This window comes from Epinephelus lanceolatus, chromosome 21 (genome assembly GCF_041903045.1).
Source record: "Epinephelus lanceolatus isolate andai-2023 chromosome 21, ASM4190304v1, whole genome shotgun sequence".
NCBI lineage: Eukaryota > Metazoa > Chordata > Actinopteri > Perciformes > Serranidae > Epinephelus > Epinephelus lanceolatus.
Window position 1 is genome coordinate 14,497,092 of NC_135754.1, and position 22,934 is coordinate 14,520,025.

Genomic DNA, 22,934 nt, shown 5'->3' on the forward strand with positions numbered 1-22,934 from the left:
TGCGACAGCTTTAAATGTTTTCATACTCCAGGATGGAGCTGCACATGTTTGTGATTATGTGTTGGTATAATGTCAGCTTAAACAGGGTATTTATCTTGCTTATGTTTGTGTAGTATTCTGTGTGAACGGCATGACAAACACGTTAACCGTTACTTACCAACACTAATGGTATCTTAAATTATATTTTCTAGTTGATCTTATCATATATTTTTTAGTCTTGAATACACACTTATAATAGTTGTTGTTTGTTTTTTCCTCATCTTCTGTGTTGCTGTTTAGACCCGGCGATGTCTTTCAAAGGGCTGAGTCGAGCGTTCGTCCCTGAGCTCGCTGTAGACCAGCAGCCAGCGGCAGCCTCCTCCTCTTCCTCCTGCCTGCCTCTCAAAGACTGTGACCTGGACACTGAGAGCACTGTCCTATAAGGAGGAGACGATGACATGCTCTGGGTCCAGTAACCCCCAAACGCACCTCCTCCTCATCATACACACACCTCATGTAGTCTGCTCGTGTTTCGTCACCAGCCCATAACTGCTGCCCTTCTCTGCCGCCATGTTTCCTCACCCCAGTCTGTATGAAGGACTTTAATGTGATAGAATGCACATTCTGGCAGCCATGATAGAGGTCCACAGCTCTGGGTGAACAATGGTAGTTGATTGTGTTGACGCTTTGACCACAAAATGATTGTATATAAATTACTTGTCCCGTGTTACATTGAATACATGAAGAAAACTCTTTTTCTTGCATGCCTCCATGGTGAATGAAGAATCAAAAAACAGGGAAGATTCTTCATGAGTCTGTATTTAAACAGCAAAACTATATCAAAACATCCGTTTCCAAACTCTCACACAACTCCTGCAGTCTCATTTATCCAGTCGTATGCTCAGTACTTCCTAAACATGTGCATTTTCCCTAATCATTACTATTTAAAACACTGATGCATAATGCATGCACAGGTAGTGCACCCTGCCAAGTGTGTGTTTGAACCCTGCTCAATGCAATGTATGAGCAGAGTTCAAACAAACATCTTGTTGAGGCGTTCTACTCATATGCATAAGTGTAGTGAAGAAAGATACAGCGAAAATGCTTATGTTTAAGTACTGAGCATACAACTGAACACGAGATGTGAATTATACTGCACGAGTTGTGCGAGTTCGCGAATAGATGTACCTACTCCCTTTTATTTCAATTCATCAAGAATTTTTTTTCTGCGTTTGGATTCTTCATTTACCGGAGGCATGCAAAAAAAAGTACAAATTTCTTGTGTGTATTTGAACACAATAAATGCTCACTTTGTGGGTAAAGCAGTCCTTTAACTAGTATTTGTAGCATATTAATATCACTTACTCAACTTAGTTGGATTCCAAAAGTCAAAAATCCAGACTTATTTCAGGTTATCTACATATTACATATGTTGTTTAAATTGTAATATGTCACAGGTAGAGCTGAAAGTCAATTCATAGATACAGCTTTGATAACCAACTTTGTTTTTCTCAAATGCCTTTATGGTGAACGAAGAATCCAAAAAAAGTGAAAACTCTTGCTGAATTAAAGTCATAGGGGTCCATGTTTAATAACAGCAAAATTATATTTAAACTGGCAACCCTTCTCTTGGGGAACTGAAACGTATCCATGCTCTCTTCAAAGCCAGACTCTATTTACAAAAACAGTCATTTTACCTTGCTGAACACTGGAGCTACTGATCTACCACTGCCTTGATCGATAGTTTGTTATTGTGTGACTTTGGTGAGTTTGAATTAACACTTTAAAACATCAAAGTCACACAATAACACAAACAAACTACCAGAGGGTTAAACGTGGACCCCTAGAATTCAGTTCTTCAAGGATTTTTTCACTTTTTGGATTCTTCGTTCACCGGACGCATACAAGTAAAACAAGTTTTCATCATAGATTCAGCATAACATGGGATGAGTAATTATATAGAAATGATCATTTGAGGGTGAAGTTTAAGCTTAAATAAAAAAAACCCATGCTTGAATATGTAAACTTGGGGTTTTGGAAATAGTTTTTTACTATTTCTGTATATTTTATAGACCAAAATTGAGAAAATAACTACTAGATTAACCGTTCTTTGCAGCCCTAGTCAAAGGCCAAATCACCTCATTTGACCACCTTGTCCTTCGCTTACACCACCACAGTCGTCTTCAGGTATCTCTCAGCTGTCAAAGCTGTTTCCAGCTATTGTTTACTCAGAGCATCCTCGCCGTCGACCTCGATGATGGTGTCAGATGTGGCCATGAGGACACTTGTGACAAAAGCCGCTACACTGCAAAACACCCACACCACCGCTTCCTTTACACTGTGCTCCCTACAGATGAAGCTCCAGACAATCAAACAGCAGAGGACCGCTGATTCACCAGTAACGCCGTCAGACCACTGTGTCATCGATGAGCAATATAAAGCATGGGTACTGACCGGGGGGAATGCCAAAATATGAACTGACGTGACTTGTTTGGAATTTGGTGTGGGGTTCTGTTTTTTTTTTTTTTTGTTTGTTTTTTTTTAAGTAGGAAAATGGCCTTAGAACAAGAAATTAAAAAAGAGGTATTTCTACAGCCCAGGGAGAGGGGGAAGGTCAGCAGGTGAAGTAGAAACCAAAACTGTTGAAGTGTAGCTGGTGACTGCAGGTTTCCAGTCGTCTCAAACACTTGATTTTTGTATGGAAACCCCATCCCTTGTTTTTTTCTCCCTCTTCCTCACTCCTGTATTTATTTACCAATTTAAAAACACACATTCCCTGTGGCTTGACGTAATTAATGCAGTCTTTAAATGTAAATCATGCCTTATGGGTTCCTCCCAGAACCACCGTGTTAATAGCATTATATATTTACTGTATGGAGGATATACTCGGCTCCTAGTACTACAGTATTTTCCAAGAAGCTGTCTTGGCAACAAGTTTGTTTCAGGGACGTAAGGAAGGTGATTCTAAACCCTCTGCAATAGAAGTCTTGTATGGTTCTGTATTGTTCCACAAAAAAGTTGTGTATTTAAATGGTTGATGTCTTTGGGTTTTATGAGCAGAAGTAGCAGGGCTAACCGCCCGCCCAGCCTGGACACAGTCAGTATTTTTTGCCTTTCTGTTGTTTTTTTTCTCATCGATCTTCTCCGGTGTTTTCCGGGGGGGCATTAAACGCAACAGGCTGTGAGTGAATGTAGTGAAAGGACAGTTTTTTGCCAGCCTGAACAGAAAGATGCATAAACAGCTGATGTTGCACTTGAGCGCAGGCCAATGAGTGGTTTCCTAGTGGACTGGTTTAGAGGATTTTTTTTTCCAGTCTTTCCCACTGAGCTGAGAGCACGCAGCGCTGTGAAACCTCAGTAGTGATGTGGTGTTAGATTTTGCCAGGTCAAAAGATTAAAAAAATGCTTTGTTGTATTTTTCTTGTAGCTTGTTTTTGGCCTCAGACGTAAAGCAGAGTGGTTCCCAGAGAACTGACCCAATATGGTACCAATGGAGAAAGTCTCGGATGCTACAGTTGCCCTGAGAACCAGTTTTCAGAGACAATTGCGCATTATAATCCCCTCCTTTCTCTTTCTCTGCTCCTGTGCCTCGCTGCCTTACCCCTGTGCATCAAGAGAGCTCGCTGTCGAGGCTCTGCAAGACGAACAAACGCCATTAAACTAGAGATGATAATGCTGCATTTTTAAGCTCCATAGTTTTGTATGTATGCCGTCTGGTGAGCTTAAATATGGACATGTAATATGAATGCTTGGTTATACCCCCCTTTCCAAAGAAAATAAAGTATATGAAGAAACTATTTAAATCATGGTTTATATTTTTTGTGTACAAACAACTTTCAAGCATGATGTTTTCACAGATCGAAAAACAATCTGAAACAATCTGAAAACATATAAAACGATTGGAGGCAACCAATACATAAATAAATAAACCTAACTAGACCGACAGAGCTGTATTTATTTCAAACCTAAATATCCAGGGAGGGGAAATGCTACCAGCTGCACATCTTAATACATTAACTGCACCAACATGCAATTGATTTGGACAAGAAACACTGTCACCACACCAGTAGCAGCTAGGGTTGCATTTTTACGAGATCACAGTCACCTCGTAAGCCTGACTAAAGCTGCGCATAAAGAATAAATAATTCTGACGACACTGTGTAATACGAAAATAAACCAGGACTGGGAGGAGACACGAGCACACGATACAAAATGAAACTGATGAGCAGTGCATAGCAAAAAACTGTAAAATTTACAATCTCAACAATAGTTCATCGACATAAATACAACACAGCTACAGATACACTGTACTGTAAATGAGTCATGAGATCACCATGACAACCAGAAAAGCAGGAAATGACCATTTACAGTTGGATCTTTTTTTTTTTCCCCCCACGTGCGTTTGACGTTCATTCATTCATACAGCAGCCACCCACGTGTTTGAGCCGGGCTGTGTTCACAACACTCGAGAGATGCTTGACAAAGTGCAGAACTATTAAGCAGTCCTCTCTGCCAGGAGCACATGGCTCAGCCTTTTCACATTAAAGCTGCCTTTCATCTTTCTGTACCGACAGAAACAAGACAGTCCGCCCACACGTTGTAGGAAACAGATGATTGTTTTTTGAGCCAGATTTCAGCATGTGCTGATGTAGTCAGTGTTGCCTCGCTGCGAAAGGTGTTCTGAGTGATGTTTTGCAAATAGATCTGTCTTAGTGAATGAATTTGGAGACCTCACAGGCAGCTTGCTTATGCAACCTGTTGCTCAGACTGATTGGACAGATTTCAGTGGCTGTTAAAGATCAGGGCTGAGTCCAGTTGGGATGTGAAGACTGGATAGTCGATGACCTCATGTCTTAGCCACTCAAGCGATGATGTAATGTCGTCATCCTTGATTACATGTGTAGAGGGAGCTGAAGCTTAAATTAACCACAAACACCCACTGGTTTACTAACAGGAAGGTGGCTAATGGGATTTTTTTGCGGACGTGCCTAAAAGCAACAGATTATGCTGAAATTATGGAAGCCTAGTAAGGTCATGATGATTTCAATTTCCTGAGCAGGTTTATAGAGAAATTGTGAAATTAAACCACTACTGAATACATAATGTTGAATTTAAATACCATAGAATTTTAAATTATTGAAACATTGCCATTTATTTGAATTTATCCATTTTTCAATTTCCAAAAAGTTGCGGGGGCTTGAAGCTGCTTATTTATCTTTTATTTCTTGGATAAAATGACAGGTGTGCTTGATTCTATTAAGGATTGTTTGCTTATGTTTTTTTTTTTTGTTTTTTTTTTAATCTTGAATTTTGGTATCAGAATTTAAGTTTCACTCTAATACAGGTGACTTTTTTTAATTTGCTTTAATCTTGAGATCTGAAAATAACTAGCTTAAATTCAAATACAGTTTTGAACAATGAAACCATTTAAAGGAGCTATATGTAAGAAATCTAATCAAATAGTCATAAAATCCTCCTAATATGTCACAGAGACTAAGGAATAATGTTCATATAACATACTGATCTCACCGACAACAATAGTACAACCAGAATATTCGCATTTAAATTTTTTTTTTTTGCAGTCTGCAAATCATGTTTATGTTTTGAATTTGTGTTTTGGCCTGTTGCGCCACCCACTGCCGTCTACCAGTCACACAGTCAGTAGAGTCTCAGCATCAGTTACAGTTACGACTGAGCTACAATGGCTGACAGTGCGACTAAACCCAAACGACCTCGTTATGATTCCCAAAAACGCCAAGACAAAACTCAAGGCAAAGCGAGGGTCTGTACAGGAGATGCTTTTGAATGCTGGAGACGATTAAAAGCGGAGAAGAATTTGAAATCGGATGTCGAAGTGGCTACTCTTCTCCTCGACAAGTAAGCTTTAGCCAAAGTTGGCTAACTAGCATCATAGCTAGACGGGGATGGACATTTCAAATACTTTCAACTGTTATTCATTTGTTCATCTTGCAACTGCAAATTTTGTAAACGGGAATTCACAAATCATTTAAATTCTGACAGCAAAATTTCAATGCTATAACTTTAATTTTGATTTGAATATTAAGAATTCAGTAGTGGATAAAATTCACAAAAAGTATTCCAATGATTCAAAAAATTATAATCTTCATGGCATTGCTTTGCTTCCATTCTGTTGAACTTCCTGTTTTATCTATAAAAATGTTGGCCATATCCAGTCAGTCACAACAGTGAATGACTTTAGCTCCCTGTGGCCTTAAGGAGAGTAAGACTATCTTTAAATTTGATCATAATTCCCATAATCCATGCCCTTTTAATTCACAGTAGGTGAGATGACATCTGTACGTGTAGACCAGCAGTGTGGACACATGATGTTGAAAAGAAACTCTTACATTTACTAGTTGTAAATCAAATCCTGCTGTATGGGAGGCAGTGAACACACCGCTGTATGAACTATCTGATCTGATCCTGGCTCTGTACACGCTAACTAAACTACACTTGATTCTAGTTAACTGTTGTCAGTCTACATCTGTGCTTAATCTTTACAAGTTTCAAATATGATCTGATAGAAAATATAAACTTTATATAGTCATGTATTAAACATAGCAAGTAATCTGTAAATCTCCAGACCGGTGATTTCCATTAGTTACATCTCATTTTAATGCAGCATCAAGATGCACTGGAGCAATGGGACAGTTTCTCTGATGTATCTTTCACTGTGTCTACTGTGTGACGCGTGTTAAAAAGAGATGTAACTAATGTAAAGACTGGTTTGAGTCGTCAGTGTGCGGCGAGTTCCTGTTGACCTGTGGACACCTGAATGATCCTGCTCTACCCAGCACCTGGAGTAACAGTAACGTAGCACACGGGGCACTCATTAGCTGTTGTCCTTATTGACACATAGATAGTGTGTTTCCATTCTGCTTGCTATAGATGACGTGGTCTCTGTTCCCGTTGGTTTGAGTGTCTCTGTGTGTGATCTTGGCACTTTGGTTGTGGAGAGCAGAGTGAAAACGGAGCCGGCCGGCCTGTCGGTTTGGCCCGACATCCGCCCGCATTTCTTGCTCCTACCAGGCCAGAGGGGAAGACAGTCTGGGGCTTCTGGGGTTTTCTGGAGACTGAGTCTCGCTGAGAGCTCTCTGCAAGACAAAACCCATAATCTCATGTGATTTATACTTATTTTACCATATTATTTCCAGATTTGGAGCACATTTGCTTATTCCACAGACAGCAGCACTTTGCAGCTTTATCACTCCATAGCTGCAGGCTGCTGTCAGTCTGTGTGCCAGCGCCAGCTGAATACCTAATTGTTCAGGAGGTTTAAATCTGTCAAACACCTGCTGCTTATAACAAAAGTCACAAGTCAAATATATCTTAGCTGCATGTATAGACACAGCTGAAGACAACTGTGCAATATTAGCTCACCTCAAACTTGCACATGAACTCTGCAAAGATGCCGAAGAAGGACTCCGTGCTGGTGGACTTGCTGTCCTCTCCGAAGAAGGAGGCCACCTTGGCGAACTCCTCCATTGCTCGCGTCTGCAGGGACTCCAGAGACTGGATCGCAGGATGGCTGTTCTCCAAAAAGCTCTGTGGGTGCAAAAGGTGACACGTTAATAAGGCACACTGCCAACTTTTACTTATCAAAGTCAGTTTACTTGTCATGAGGAGTTTTATACAGCTTTATCAAGTCTGAGAAAAGAGGGGCAAGGAAACGAGCATGCGCAGACAGACCAGAATGAACTTAAAAAGGAATGAGCATTTACATGCGCACAAAATTCTTTCATTCGGAATGACAAACGGAATAAACCACCCCCTTTAATCAGATTTAACTTTCAATCGGAATGACTGTTTTTCAAACGGAATAACTGTTTACATGACCACTTTTAATCAGAATGGCCTTTCATTCCGAATTAAAGTGGAATTAAATTAAATTAATTAATTAATTTTTTCCATTTACAATTTAGCCAATAAATATAACGGTATCAACAAATATCTTCAAAATTTTCACTGACAAAATTAACACTGGATATAACATGTTAATTAGTGAGCTTTAACTCTTTGAAATCTGAAATGTCCCAAAAAAATCAGTAAAAATAAAAAAACAAAAACAAGAAAATTAGCAAAAAAAAAAAATAGAAAAAGATAAAACAAGAAAATAAATCTAAGAACAAACAAACAAACAAACAACAAACAATGCCCTGGAAATGAAGCTTAGAAATTACAATAACTATGTAAAATAATTTTAAATATATAATAATCATGATTATAAATATAGTTTTCCCCTAGCTTTTTTAAAATAATTTTCTAAGTCTATTAATTTATTGCAATGTGTGTAACATTTTTACTAAGTTGCTCATTGCCCATTTTCCCCATGACTTTAAAAGAAACTGCACCAATCTGCTCAGGGTTCAAAGGTTTTAATACTTGTGAAAGGCGTCTGAAGGCAGCACAAGAAAAGTGATGTTGCTCCAGATTTCAAAGGGTCAGAGGTGCTGCTAGGCAGATTTTCTACAGTGCCAACAGAACCAGACTGTTTCTCCTGTTTTTCCCCGTATTTATGCTAAGCTAAGCTAACTGGCTGTTGGCTCCAATTTCGTATTTACATTACAGACACGACAGTGGTATCGTTCCTCTCATCGAACTCTATGCCAAAAAGTAAATAACTGTATTTCCCAAAATGGAAAATATTCCGTTAGTGAGACAAAATGCAGGCAGTCTGCAGCTTCCATAAAAAGTGTTTGTGGTGTTTGATGTGTGATGCGTATATATATTTAAAGCTGTTAGCGTACGCTCATGACGGAGGCAAAGTGGTCCTCAGAGGTGGGCGGGATCTTCAGACAGGCCTTCCTGATGTCCAGAATGGTGTTATGAAGGTCAGTCAGCTCAGCTGTGATGGCCCTCTGGTTCACTGAACAAGTCACATGGAAATATATTGTGATGAGTCACTTAAACAGAAGCAATGAGATCTAATGATTGTAAAACAGCAGCAAGGAAATGTGCAAATCAGACATTTAACTAACAGGTTATTAAACATTTACAGTCACTGGAACAAACAGCATAAATCAACATTCAATTAGATGCTTTGAGTAAAGTCTGCGTGCCCTGCAGGGACGCCCAGCGCACTGAGTGCTTATAGAAATTAGCACTTCACAGGATGGAACGACTACACTCTGCTGCTAAATGATTCTCAGGAAGGAAAAGTAGAATTACAGAGCCGCGCTGCTGTAACATCATCGTACCCTTGGCTGCCAGAGGCACTGTTGTAAGGTCTCTGGAAAAGTTGAGCAGCTCGGGGAAGTGTTGGCACAGAGACTTGGCCAGAATGTGGAGGAAGGTGGATTTCCCGTCCACTGTTTTGGTTGTGCTTAGCTGTGAAACAGAAAGGAAAATATGAATGAATGAAAACCAAAGTCAAGATGAATATAACCTGGTTGAAGAGCAGGTGTTATTGGCGTACCTCAGTTAGGAAGTTGATCTTAAAACTGGTTGTCCTGCGGCTCTTGGGCTGGCCGTTGTTCAGGTAATTCCCCATTGCGAGTACAAACTGTGGCCAAAAAGCAATAATTAACCACTGTTGATATAAAAATTGATTGCTTCATGTTTTGTTTACCCACAGAGGATGTTTACCTCCAGGATCTTGGCCAGCTTCTTGCTGCTCTTCAGCTCCACCGAAGCCTTGTAGATGTAATCGTAAGCAACCTTCATTTCCTCCGTCCTCTCCTGCAGGGTCGTCTTGAAGTGGAGGCTCCTCAGACGGGTCTTATACTCAGGCACCATCAGCATCTGAGACACACAAAACACTCATTCATTCAGGTTGTTCCATTTTGCTTTTAAACACTTTGGTTACAGTGGAGTTTTTCGTTTGAGTACCTGGAAAATGAACTGGTCGGGCTCGCTCAGTTTGGCCGGGTCCTGCTCGAACTGCTCGTACTGTTTGACCTCCTCGTCGTCCGGCGCGTAGAGCAGCAGCTGCTTGATGTGAGCCGGCTCCAGCCTGTCGGTGGTCATGTTCATCAGGACCTGGCGCAGCTCGGTGGTGGAGAGCTTCAGATGGGCGATGAGGATGGCTGCAGAGAGGAGGAGGTGGAGGAGGAGGAAGAGTAGCGGGGGAAGATGTGGAGGATTTACGTGTTGTTTTTTCACATTACAAAGACAATCGCTGTGTCCCTGTGACAATGTGTAATTTTCCACTGTGTATTATTCATATTTTATACTGTGTTTATCTGCTGACAGGCTGATTATGAAATAAAATCCCAGGATAAACCCTGTAATTAACAACAGTAAATACAAAAATATATACTGTGATATGGGCGCTATGATAGCTGAACAAATCCTTCTTATACAGGAAAACAAACCCATCATCCACAGTGTAATTTAATATAGGCTGCATCATATAGCAGGGTCACATCTCATATTCTTGAATAGACTTTGCAAACAATGTTTTTTTTTGGCAAAATAATAATTTTCACATTTTATTTCACTTTCTATGAAGCTTTTTTGTGATATACAGTTTATTTAGGTGTCTACAGGCATCAGACAGTTACATTTAATGCTTTTTAAGACCCTTTCAAAACACCTTTTAACCTAATTCAGGACAGATTTTTACACAAATTATGTGTTACTTATTTAAGCATTGCAGCATTGCAGGTAAGTAGTTTATATGTGGTGTTGTGTTATGTAGGAATATGGTTATTGAGTGAGTTAAGTTGATCTACATTTTGCCAGCAGGTAAGTGCAAGTATGATACAATGATAATTTTGTTAATAATAACATTTGTAACATCAGAAATGTGGACTTTTAAATAAAAAAGCTTCACTCATTTTCATAACATAATTAAAAGATGTATAAATCAAATTAGATAAAATGCTTGTAGCAGTAAAGACTTCACAAATTCAAATTTAACACTATTTAAGGCCTTATTGTTGTTACATTGAATTGAAGACATTGTAAGGCTATTTAAGGACCTGCAGACACCCTGTTATTACACACAATCAAGATACTTACACAAATAAATAAATCTTAAAATTATGATATACCACTTTTGAACAACTCACACTGTGAACATCAGAAACCTAAATAAATAATAGAAAATTAGTGAGAAGAATTAGTGCTGCAGTATTCTACTTATGCTTTGGCTTCGAACTGTAAACTTCTTTACACAAAATGTTTCTTAGTCAGAGCATTCTGTACATTTACCACAATTTTGTTTTTAATTTTTCAACATTTCTACATTATAAGGACAGTAAGCAAATACAAATTTGCCTAATTTAAAATATTGTGCACGGTACATAAAATAATTTTGAAAGATGTGTGTCATTGGCTAAATAAGCATTTAGCAATTTTAATTGCAGCAGTTTATAATAGAATGGGCTCTCATATAATGCTATAAATTAGTTTTCATGGAAACAAAGTCTGCAGTTTTACTTCCTCAAATATTATACAAGCAATGTAGCAGAGATGATGGTTTCACTTCCCATTACTGTTGATGTATTACTCACTTTCATATTTTAACATTATGTTCCTATTTTATTTCTGTTAATTCTATGTATAAGGCATTTATATTAGCCTCCCTCCCGGGCCCTGTTCTTATCTGCTGCGAGGGTCCTAAGGACAGAGGGATGTCGTATGCTGTTAAGCCCTGTGAGGCAAATTGTGATTTGTGATATTGGGCTTCATAAATAAAATTGATTGACTGATTGATTGATGTGTCTTAACTAATTCAGGCTAACGTGTTGTAATCAGGCTAAAAATAATCCTGTTAATTCTCATCCAGCTAATTTGGTCCCTAGTGGATTCATTTGTTAATCCTGGATGAACTTATCTTAAAAAAACAGTGCCTTTACTTTGAAATAAAGACAAAATAAGTAGAGTTGAAATCATGATTAGTATTTATGAATGGTTAAGTGCTTTTCATGTGATTCAGTTACATGGGGCAAGTGTTTTAGGAACCCTCCCAGCATGCACTGGGGCAATAGATTCGGCATAACAACCTGTGTCATTTTCTGTGTTCCTGCCTTGTTACCGGTGTGACTTTGTTCTACACTGTGCTCCACAATGTTTCCACACTTTCCTAACTGGTAAACAGTTAGATATCACCAGTGAATGTGGTCAGACTATGAGTGATGTGATCAGTTCCATGCATGTAGCATGAAGCCTGGTAGAACTTTTTAATGAGACATGAAGCAAATGATGAAGAATACAGTAATTCTTAACTATAAAGTGGAACCTGTCATTTCTCTTGCTTTTGGATCACCAAGTAAAGACACAGTTTCATGACAACATGAGTGTTTATTCTCTTATACAGAAGAAGAAGGTGAGGATGACAGCAGTCAACAGGGGCAACAGGGAATCACTGTTCTCCATTTGGACTTGAAGGCAGCACAAGAGACATTTTACAGTAGAACAAGAAACTGATACAGCAGGTCAACCAGTATCACAAAAAGCACAGGATTACTGACAGTTAGCTGGACCACAATCCTGAACTCCACTTAAGGAGTGTTGATATAATTATGATTTTAGATATGAACATGCAGGTTATTGAGAGATAACCATTATGATCTGTTTTTGAAATAATCACAATTATGTTTTATAATAAAGAGTTACACTCAGACATGGTCAGATGAAATATGCAGCAATATAATAAACAATATATAACAAAATACAGTTTGAGATACTGTGAGCAAAATGACATGAACGCATCCACTGGAAAGATTCAGATTGTTAAAAGACCAATAAAAACAGAGAGCACGGCATTTAAAATGGGAATTTATGTACTAAAAGTTATAAAATAATTCACTGCAGAACTATAAATAGTTTGTGCAATTACAGCTGACTTTTATAAGGTTTTCGGTTTATTAGTTTAGTATTTACTATGAGTTTTATTACAGTTTTACTTTCATCGCAGACCTCTGACTAGCCTCTTGCACCTCCACCAATCACACACCAACATCCCTCCTCGTCTGACCACATTCATATTGAACCAGTAATGAAAGTGTGGAAACATTGTGCAGCACAGTGTAGAACAAATCAACACCAGGAACAATGAAGGAACATAAAATTACACTTATGAATTTATTGCCCCAGTGCATGCTGGGAGGGTTCTCAACACCTACCTCATGCAACTGCAATCACATGATCATCATATTAACACTCATCACAGTTTCAATGCTCTACTTGTTTCACATTTATTTCAAAATAAGAGCCTTTATTTAAGATAACTTCATCCAGGGTTAAAAACGAATCCTCAAACTGAGCTCAAAGGACCAAGTTCGCTGAACAAGATTATTTGAGCCTGATAACAGCATGTTAGCCTGAATTAGTTAAGACACATTCGAAGAACAGGGCGTCTGGTGTCTGAAAATACTGCATTAAAAAAAAGTCAAGATAGCAAAATAACAACATCACAGAGCATCAAATCATAAGTTCAAACCTGCAGTCAAAGATAATATAATTAGCAAAAACATTTGTTTGTTTAAGTACGGAAGCCCTGAGAGGCAAGTGAGTAAGTTTCTCACTTGCCTCTCAGGGCTTCCGTACATGCGTCATTTACATCACATCCTCCATATTCATCCACATCACACCTACTGCAATATGTTTCCTGTACAGACACCTCGAACGCAAACGCTCTGTGTGACAAATCCACCGTCATGACTGCAACGTGACGTCATCACACAACATGAATTGGAAATTGCATAGTGTTTGTAAATTTCTCAAACTGACAAAACACTTTCACTGAGTAAGACGGGCTAGAGTTGTTGTTGGACGGGCTTCAGTCTCTCCTGACATGCTGCACTACACTCTGCTGTCCTTTTTTATTGAGACTGAGAGAACTGCGAGCAGACCTGACACTGAGTTCAGGGATCTGTGTAATGAGACCCTCCTCAAGCACAGCAAGTGAATGCTTTTGAACTCGTGATCACTGGTTTTAAAAGATATTTGGCAGAAGTGCATCAAGTCAATGGAGGAAAAACTGTATTAGTGTTTCTTATTGGAAGGTAACATTTTAGTGTGAGTCAGTTTGGCTGTTCAAAGCAATGATAGAACTGTAATATGTGTTACTTTGTCTCACAGACTCGAGCCTCGACCTTTTGGGTGTTACTGTGGTACTCACAGGCGTTGTAGGCTTTCTTATGAGACAGAATCTCCACCACGTCTTTCTTTTTAAAGTTCTCTGGCATGAAGGCCGGCTCTGGAGGAGAGACTGGTAATATTAACAACAGTGTAAGGATGTGTTCTCCAGGCACCGGGGAGTAAACACACGCACACACACACACACACACACACACACACACACAAAGAGACACACACACAAAGAGACACACACACACACACACACACAGCGGCTACATGTGGCAGGTTGATGGGTTAATAGCACAGCTCTGCCATTTGAGTCACCAGAGGCCAAAACGTCTGGGAGATGCACAATAAAGAAAAGCAAGGTGTGTTTCTTCGGGCAGAGCTGTGTTATTACAGAGCTCAGCTGAGACAGGAGAGGAGTGGGGGAGGTTATGGTGCCTTATGGAGAATGGATATGATGCACACACAAATGGAGCAGCTCCAAAACAGGTTATGGAGAACATCACGACTGTGAAGGTACAAAAAACAGGAGATGTCAACAGATAAACAAACCACTTTAAGCATGATGTAAATGAAGATATGACGATGCAGTGTGATGAAGGCTCATCACATGCACGCAGCTACTCACTGGATCTGCGCTGAGTCCCGAAGTGCAGATCAAGGTCCAAGTACTTCACCATGTCAGTGAGCTTGTCATACTCCGAGTCCTCTCCGAGCTAAACATAGACAAGGACACACTCTGAAGTCTCTGAAGACACAGTCGAGGCTTTGTAAGCGACAAGAGGCTGATGAATAATTCTTTTTATATACACAGATTTTTATAAATGTCTGATAGAGTCGTACAGTGAAACCAAGACATTTTGGTAGATAGAAGCAGATATGGTCATTTTTTCTAACCATTAAAATCAATACTTTAAGCTGAAGTGATTTTTTTATACAATTTTTACTTTGTTAAATTATTTTTAAACTATACTGATACAGCTGGAAACTGACACAAAACTGTAAAATTGTGAAAATGATTATATAGGTTACTGACACTAAAAAAACAAACGGGTTTGGCTTCAGTGCTGCCATGAGTCATCAGAGACCCAACAGACTAGATGAGTAGGTCTTTCCAAATATGGGAGAAAATGGTGGAGGAGTGAGAAAATTCACAGCCAAGGTGGGAAGTTTCACAAGTGATGTTATTGTTTACTGTATTTACTGCATGTAAGATACTTTTCAGACATTTAAGAAAAAAAACTCCTGTGTGCGGAGTTTGCATGTTCTCCCCGTGTCAGCATGGGTACTCCAGCTTCCTCCCACAGTCCAGAGACATGCAGGTTAATTGGTAACTCTAAATTGTCCGTAGGTGTGAATGTGAGTGTGAATGGTTGTCTGTCTCTATGTGTCAGCCCTGTGATAGTCTGGCAACCTGTCCAGGGTGTACCCCACCTCTCGCCCAATGTCAGCTGGGATAGGCTCCACGGCCCCCAACAGGGAAAGTGGTTGTGGAAAATGATTGAACTTCATATCAGACTGATGGGATGGACTTACCTGACCCCATATGGTTCCCTCAGAGTTCTCCACCTGCTCCCAGCGCAGCCTCTTCACACTCATGTGGTTGGTGTCCGAGGCGTGTTGGCCCGACTTGGGCAGTGGAGGCGGTTCGCAGGGTGGGGGCAGGGGTGGAGGCGGGGGCGGCGGCGCCTTCGAGATCAAAAACATTTTTTTTTTTAAATTTAATTTCCAGCTTATTGGCAGAAATGGTGCATAATATTCATAACTATGTTTTCTTTAGTTTACAATCGCCTACTGAAATTAAGAATTGTTTTTTTGTTACCTTAGAACTCTTCCACAGAGTCCACCATGTTGTTTCTACAGTAGCTCTGAACGGACAAACTAAACACTGGTTCTAGATAGGGCCATTCATTTTTTCGAGTCGGCCACTGTAGTTCTCTTGGACGCTGAGCACACAGGAGAAGATGGAGTTCTGCAACCTCACCACTAGATGCCACTAAATCCTACACACTAAACTTTCAAGCTTGCATCAGCGCCCCTTTCTCATTGGACAAAAAAAACCCCACGACCAATCTGGCTTTTGTATCTAATGGTGAAAGGTTACAATCGGCATTCACTCCCTAGTCAAATGACTCTGCTGATCGGCTTCAGCTTCGATTGGCAGTGATGAAAATACGACACCAGGTAGATGGGTTAATTTAGGCCCCTTTTGCGGCGTGATGCAATGACAGGTCGCCATAAAATACCATCCGTCTCCATCATAGCAGCACTCAAACGTTCTTAAAGATTAGTTGAAGAGACTGAAAAAGTAACAGATAAACAAAAGAAGTAACCACTGTCACATTTTCACCGAGCTCCATGCTACTTTCTACTCTTTACTAACCTGTTTTCTGGCACATCTGTGATGCCCAGTGTGACACACCAGAAAAAAAAGAAAGAAAGAAAGGCATACTTGGTTCTGGTTTACTGGCAGTAGGAAAGAAGTCTATCACCTATTTCTAGTAGTTTTCATTTTAAAAAAACTGCATTACCATGCTAATCTTGGTGGAACAGGGGTACAAGAGAGTTTGGAGCATTTTGTTTCAGCGGTTTTGAATCAACTCCCCACTATGCACCAAACACAGCTGGGGGTGCAGTGTTTCATTAATGGTTTATACACTCTTCATTAGCTGCAGTAACAAAATGTATGTTCTGCTACTGGTGTTTAAACAGATGCTGAAGTTTGCCTGACATTTGTCTTCTTTCTCTCTCTCGAAAAAAAAATTATTATGTTCTCCTGAGACGTGTGACAGAAGCAGAGAGCGCGTGAACTGTCAGAAGATGCAGTTTGGTTTTTGTTCTGTCAGTCTCAAGGTTTTTCCATTTGCATGCACATATTGTGAAATGCCAAATATAGCACAGAAAGTAATGCTTGATTTTTTTCTGCGACATTTCTGTTGCTTGGTGCTCACTGCTTGAATCTGTGATTTCTCTGTTCTGGTTGAAAACAAGGTTCGGAGCATGCATCATGTTTAAAGACGACTGAACGAGCAGATGTTACCTGTTGTTGTGACTGTTGCTCCTGCTGTGGGGTTTCGTAGGTTTTGGTGTGACTGGGGAGGGTGGAGTGAGAAGCTGGAGGTTTTGCGATCATTGAGGAGCCCGCGGGGCCTTGGTTCTGACCCTGGGACGGGCTGTGATCCTGGAGGGATGGCGGCAGCGGGCCCTGGTAGCTGTGCTGATGGTGGAGCTGGTGGTGCCGCTGGAGGACGAGCTGGCTAGGTCTCAGCGGTTGAGGAGAGGGCTGAGGGGACGGCTGGATCATGGGCTGGAGGATAGGCTGGGGCTGGCTGAGCTGCCGGGGGAGGTAGCAGGGGCGGGACGGCTGGGAGGAGCGAAGGGTGCTGGAACCCAGGGTGGTGTGGCCGTGCGAGAGGCGGCCGGTGGTGGTGGTGGACTGGAAGCGCTGGTGAGTTTTCTCTGCTTCCTCCCTGGTGGGGAGCACTTTGTGTAGAGGGGAGCGGCTGGACAGGAGGGTCCTCGGAGGGGGCGGAGGTGGAGGGATGATGGGGTGGTGCGGCTGGAAGGGCATCCGGCTGCGGGGGATGTGCTCGGGGGAGAAGCGGACTGGCGGCAGGGGGTCAGTGAATTGAACGGGGGGCGGTATCAGAGACTGGAAAGGTGGGGGAGGCGGAGGGCTCTGGGTTGGAGGTGGCGGGATGGGATCAGATCCTGAGGAGTAGGTGGGAGTGGAGGCCTCGTCGCTGCTACTGTGGTCCTCGCTGCTGCCGCTGCTGAGCTGTCGAGGCATGAATCCCACGTCCTGGTCCTCCTGGAAACTCATCTGGAGGGAGGAGAGGTGTGCCATCAGACCTGATAATCAAAACTTTCACCTCCACGTACTCTAACGCAGATATAAATCTAAAATAAACGCACTGTGGCTCTTTTTATTTTACATTATTGTTTATAAATCTGTATCTGCAATCTTTCATTTTTACTCATGGGACAGAAAAGCTAAAAAATAAGAAAATAACCTAATTAAAAAAAACACATGCACTTACATATTATCAATACTCTAACCCATCTACACTGAAGAAAATTAAAATGCAACACTTTGGTTTTTGCTCCCATTTTCACAGATACAAGTTAAAGCGTTAAGACTTAATGCACACATTTATTAGACATTTATTAGGATTTCACATGACTCAGTATCTGGTGTGACACAGTTTGGCTCATGCAGTGTGACACATCTCCTTCACACAGAGCTGATCAGGTTGTTAATTGTTGGCGCACTCCTCTTTAATAACTGTGTGAAGTTGCTGGATATTGGCAGGAGCTGGAACACGCTGTCGTACACGCCAATCAAGAGCATCCCAAACATGTGATGTCTCAGGATCTTGTCGTCTTGACGAGACGACCTTGATCTTCTCAGGACCTTGATCGTATCTCTGTGCATTCAAACTGGCTTCAATAAATCACCTGCGTTCATTGTCTGTAGCTTACACCAGCCCGTGCCATAACCCCACTGCCACCATGGGCCACTCTATTCACAATATTGGCATTAGCAAATGGATCGCCCACACGACGCCATACACGCTGTCTGCCATCTGCCTCGTACAGCATCAAATGGGATTCATGTGAAAAGAACAGTTCTCCGAAGTGCCACACGCCATCGAAGGTGAGCCCACTCAAGTCTGGTACAACTGCTGTCAGGTTAAGACCCTGGTGAGGATGATGAGCATGCAGATAAGTTCCTTGAGATGGTTTCTGATGGGTGGTGCAGAAATTCTTTGGTCATGCAAACCATTTGTTGCATCAGCTGTCCGGGTGGCTGGTGTCAGACGATCTTGCACGAGAATTGGCCCGAGAATGCGGCTATGTGCGGTCTGCTGTTGTTAGGAAGGTTGGATGTACTGCCAAATTTACAGAGACGTCATTAGAGACAGCTTATGGTCGTGAAATGAACATTCAGTTCACTGGCAACAGCTCTGGTGGACATTCCTGCAGTCAACATGCGAATGGTACGCTCCCTCATGTGACATCTCTGGCATCGTGTTGTGTCATAAAACTGCACATTTTAGAGTGACCTTTTACTGCAACCAGCCCGAGGCACACCTGTGTACTAACCAGGCTGCTTAATCAGCATCTCGATAGGTCACACCTGTCAGGTGGATGGATTATCTTTGAAGCAAATCTGCACCAAAATTTGAGGGAAAAGTCTTAAATCTTTAACTTAAACCTGTGAAAAATGGGAGCAAAAACAAAGGTGTTGTGTATTTATGGAGCACAATAATTATAATAATTTGAATTTATCATAAAAAATACTTCAAACAACAATAAAAAACAGTTTTAAAATATGTACAACCCAGATAATTATGCAGATTATGCCACTCTCCCCATTTCTGACAGCAAACACAAAACCACCCTGACAAAGATGCAACACGGCTGTAATTAAAAATTTGTGTGACGATTTAACGTCAGCCAGCACCATATTATTTTAACCTTAGATTTCCCGTCAGAAATAGGCAGATAAAATTAGACTCTACAGTATAACTGAGTATCATGTTTACTTACAGGCACCCCTCTTCTTCTGAAACCATGACAACCACCTTGATATATCTGTTCATGTGACACAAGTGTTCATTGTAGCGTACATTAGAGCTGCTCTAATGTAAACATGCAACACTACAACGCTATCACATCAGGCAAATGTGAATTTGCTTATTGTGTGATAATAAGCAAAATGCACAACAGTGAGATTGTCTGTAAATGATGCTATGTGTCATATTCTAACATGAGACATAAATAGAGTTACCATGAACAAACAAGATCATTACAGTATCTGCTTGTTTCTACAGATGTAAGAGCTGCGTAACGTCAACAGCTGCATAAAATAAATTCACTGTTATGTTACATTATGTGGAAGGTTATCCATAGAGGATTAATGTAACAACTAATTTCATGATACACAATAAAAGTACACGACTTTTCCAAAATTTTCAAGGATTTTATCAATTCCACGACATTTCCAGGCCTGGAAAATGACACTGTGCAATTGCATTACTTTTCCTGTTTACTATGACCATGGGAACCCTGTATTACTGGTCTGAGATGGAGCCTGTTGATAATTTTTTTAGCCTAATAATACCATAGAGTGTATAAAACAATTGGTTTGTGGAGAACTGTCTTGAGGCTGTCAACTTGTGTTTTTTTTTGGAGCCAGAAGTGACAATATTTGGACGAGAGGGTGGATCTGATGGGTACATATTGTCAATATGCTTTGCTCTGCCTCTATAATGATTGACAGATCGCCTTGGTAGCGACTTGTCAATCACAAGGTTGCCACGCTCTTGAGCATACCCTCTTTTATCGTCTATTTCACTTCAAATGGGACCATAATTTACGAAATGAACATCATGCTGTATTAATAAAGACTTGAAACTAGAGAGTGACAACATAAACTCATTAGGAAAATGTTTGCTAAGATAATAAATCAAGTGAGAAGTTGGGCCAATTTCTCATAGACTTATAAACAATTGGACTTTTGTTTGCAACCAGTGGAGTCGCCCCCTAGTGACCATTATGCAGGTTTCCTGAGGCTACGTCCACTTCTTTTATACAGTCTATGGATTATACTAAGGCAGCAAAACTAATTTAAATGGACTTATTTGTATTAAAAATGGCAGATGTAGCAACTTGGTGTCTAAAATAGGAATAATAATTAGTGTCCACATTATTTGCAAGGCATAATAAAAATGCCTACATTAAAAAGAAAACTTGCTTAAAAGCAACTTGAAAAGATGAAGAGTGATCTATATGTGTGCATTATTACAGCTGACAGGTCGTCCTCACCTCCTCATAGTCGTTCTCCCCAGGTACAAAGTCATCCACCAGAGTCACTCGGTGGCCCAGCTGTTCGCTCAGAGCGTCCAGGAACTTGTCCGTGTCCCGGCTGCGAGGCGGGCGGGAGAATGTGAACAGCTTCTTGCGGCGGGTCAGCGTGGTGGGGCCGCCATCCGAGTGCTGTGGGGAGGCTGGGGGGCTTTCCAGGCTGACGTAGGGGTTGGAGTCCACGCTGCTCTGGTGGTGGATCTCGTACACGGGAGTGGGGAGAGGCTCCTTCCAGGACAGGGACAGGCCAGATTTACGGTTACCTGTGACGTGGGAAAGCAAATGTTTGCCATCAGTGCTGTTGTGGGACATTTAATGCTCACACTGCAGATGTTTCCACCAGGGAAATCTTAATATTATTTGCTACTTATCCCTCAAGAAATTAAGTGTGACATTCTTGCCCATGTTGTCGCCTTGGGGATCCTTCTTTCTGAGAGGTTACCATGGCAACAAAACGATAAACTGCAGCCTCATATGCACATGTAGAATGTATAATTATAATGAGTTCTAACTTAAACACATTCAGTGGTTCTCGTGCCATGTTCACATCAGAGTGGTAAAAAAAACAACTCATTTAAATGATTGTATTAATGTTAAATTCACCATAACTACAGAGCTGCATGAGAGGATACTCCTTTAAATAGCGTGGATGTGATATAAGTGAAATTTTCAGGAGCAGCAGCTTGTATTTACTGCAAATCTAACGTGACTTGAACATGGCAACAGTCATGTGCCACTGAGGCTCAAAGTTATACAGTTTTATTACCTGCCAAACTCTGCATCTGAATTCAATAACTCATTCTGCAAATACGTCAAACCTCAGTGGCACATGGTTGCAAACCATTGATGAAAGCATGTATCTGAAAGCATGAGCGCATTGTGTATGTGTGTGTGCATGTAATTGAGTGTTTGGGGCGTGTGTGTCAGCCCCAGAGTACCTGTGAGAGGGGGGAGTGTGAGGGGGGAGAGAGAGCGCCCGTAGGCCTCAGTCTGTCCCGTCCCCTCTGGCTCGGCTGAGGAGCCGCCCTGCAGCGGCGACACACTCTTCCCTGGGTACACACTCTCCAGCTCCGTGTACACCCCTGTCATCTACGGGTGGAGGCATGATCAGCTGGTTAGCACACAATCGCTGCGACACATTCGCTTTGAAGGTCTGCTGTTTTTAAAGTGTTTAAGAGGACAATTTGCACCGCGCAGGTTTACTCACGAATCTAATATCACTTGTTCCATTGAGGTAATTACAGGCAGACCTTCAAATGATGTGAGGCCACAGAGCACAGTAACATAACTAGCATCCATTATGCCAGGTGCTGAGCAGCTAGGCGCTGAAAAGCTGCGGTTATACCTACATGATTGAGGTCAGGGGACTCGGGGAAGGAAGTTCCATCTCCTGACTGCCTCTCCTCTGGGCTCCCAGATTCATCCACATGAATTCCTAAAGCACAATAAGGCATGAACAGTGACACATGGACCTGAGCCTCCTCCTTCCATCCACCCCCCAGCCAAGAGGGAGAGAGGATGAAGCAGAGAGGAACAGCGCGGAGGAGACAAAAGACAGAAAGCTTGGCTTGTTAGCGATAGCGATGGGAAACCATGAATGAAATCTGCTGGAAATAAACACTGTGTGTGCTTCCAACCTGACAGCTTGGGGACACTTTCAAAAGCACAGCTGAGATATGGAGGTAATGTATGAATGTGTGATGGCCATTTTTGTCTTACGTAACCTTCAAGTATCTGCAGCAACAGTCTGACAATTATACACATTTCCACCTGGGAGCTGACCAGTGCAAACACAGCGTTATTACAGAGCTCTGAGCACTTCACGTGCAGCGAGTGGGGGGTAGATGCTTTGCCAGAGGGAATATTTATGGTACAGTAACTGCGGAAGGAAACTCATTTAGCGTCTTTACTCACATTTTCCTTGTATGTCCAGGGATTCACCCCAGAAAGATGCATCAATACTGAATACTGAATTAATAATGACGAGATTTCATAACAAGCAAAATAACACACTCACTTTACAGTCGTTA

At 41.2% G+C, this 22,934-nt stretch overlaps 2 protein-coding genes across 11 annotated transcripts in view; one reads left to right on the top strand and one right to left on the bottom strand.

Moving 5' to 3' along the window:
- Positions 1-3,782, top strand: part of arhgap17a (Rho GTPase activating protein 17a) — a 44,450-nt gene extending 40,668 nt beyond the window's left edge. For 4 of the 5 annotated variants that reach the window (XM_033611016.2, XM_078163475.1, XM_033611015.2 and 1 more), the window contains one exon: positions 280-3,782. In XM_033611016.2, the coding sequence (XP_033466907.1) occupies positions 280-422 (143 nt within the window). In that variant the 3' untranslated portion in view covers positions 423-3,782. The remainder of the gene's footprint in view (positions 1-279) is intronic. The other variant, XM_033611019.2, reaches the window with a different exon arrangement.
- Positions 3,776-22,934, bottom strand: part of grid2ipb (glutamate receptor, ionotropic, delta 2 (Grid2) interacting protein, b) — a 56,104-nt gene continuing 36,945 nt past the window's right edge. For 4 of the 6 annotated variants that reach the window (XM_078163472.1, XM_078163470.1, XM_033610481.2 and 1 more), the window contains 14 exons: positions 22,254-22,339; positions 21,843-21,993; positions 20,866-21,167; positions 17,075-17,857; positions 15,571-15,723; positions 14,663-14,750; positions 14,069-14,158; positions 9,829-10,025; positions 9,586-9,741; positions 9,416-9,502; positions 9,198-9,327; positions 8,748-8,866; positions 7,381-7,545; positions 3,776-7,094 (listed from right to left, as the gene is read on the bottom strand). In XM_078163472.1, the coding sequence (XP_078019598.1) occupies positions 7,023-7,094; positions 7,381-7,545; positions 8,748-8,866; positions 9,198-9,327; positions 9,416-9,502; positions 9,586-9,741; positions 9,829-10,025; positions 14,069-14,158; positions 14,663-14,750; positions 15,571-15,723; positions 17,075-17,857; positions 20,866-21,167; positions 21,843-21,993; positions 22,254-22,339 (2,579 nt within the window). In that variant the 3' untranslated portion in view covers positions 3,776-7,022. The remainder of the gene's footprint in view (positions 7,095-7,380; positions 7,546-8,747; positions 8,867-9,197; positions 9,328-9,415; positions 9,503-9,585; positions 9,742-9,828; positions 10,026-14,068; positions 14,159-14,662; positions 14,751-15,570; positions 15,724-17,074; positions 17,858-20,865; positions 21,168-21,842; positions 21,994-22,253; positions 22,340-22,934) is intronic. The other 2 variants (XM_078163471.1, XM_078163473.1) reach the window with 2 other exon arrangements.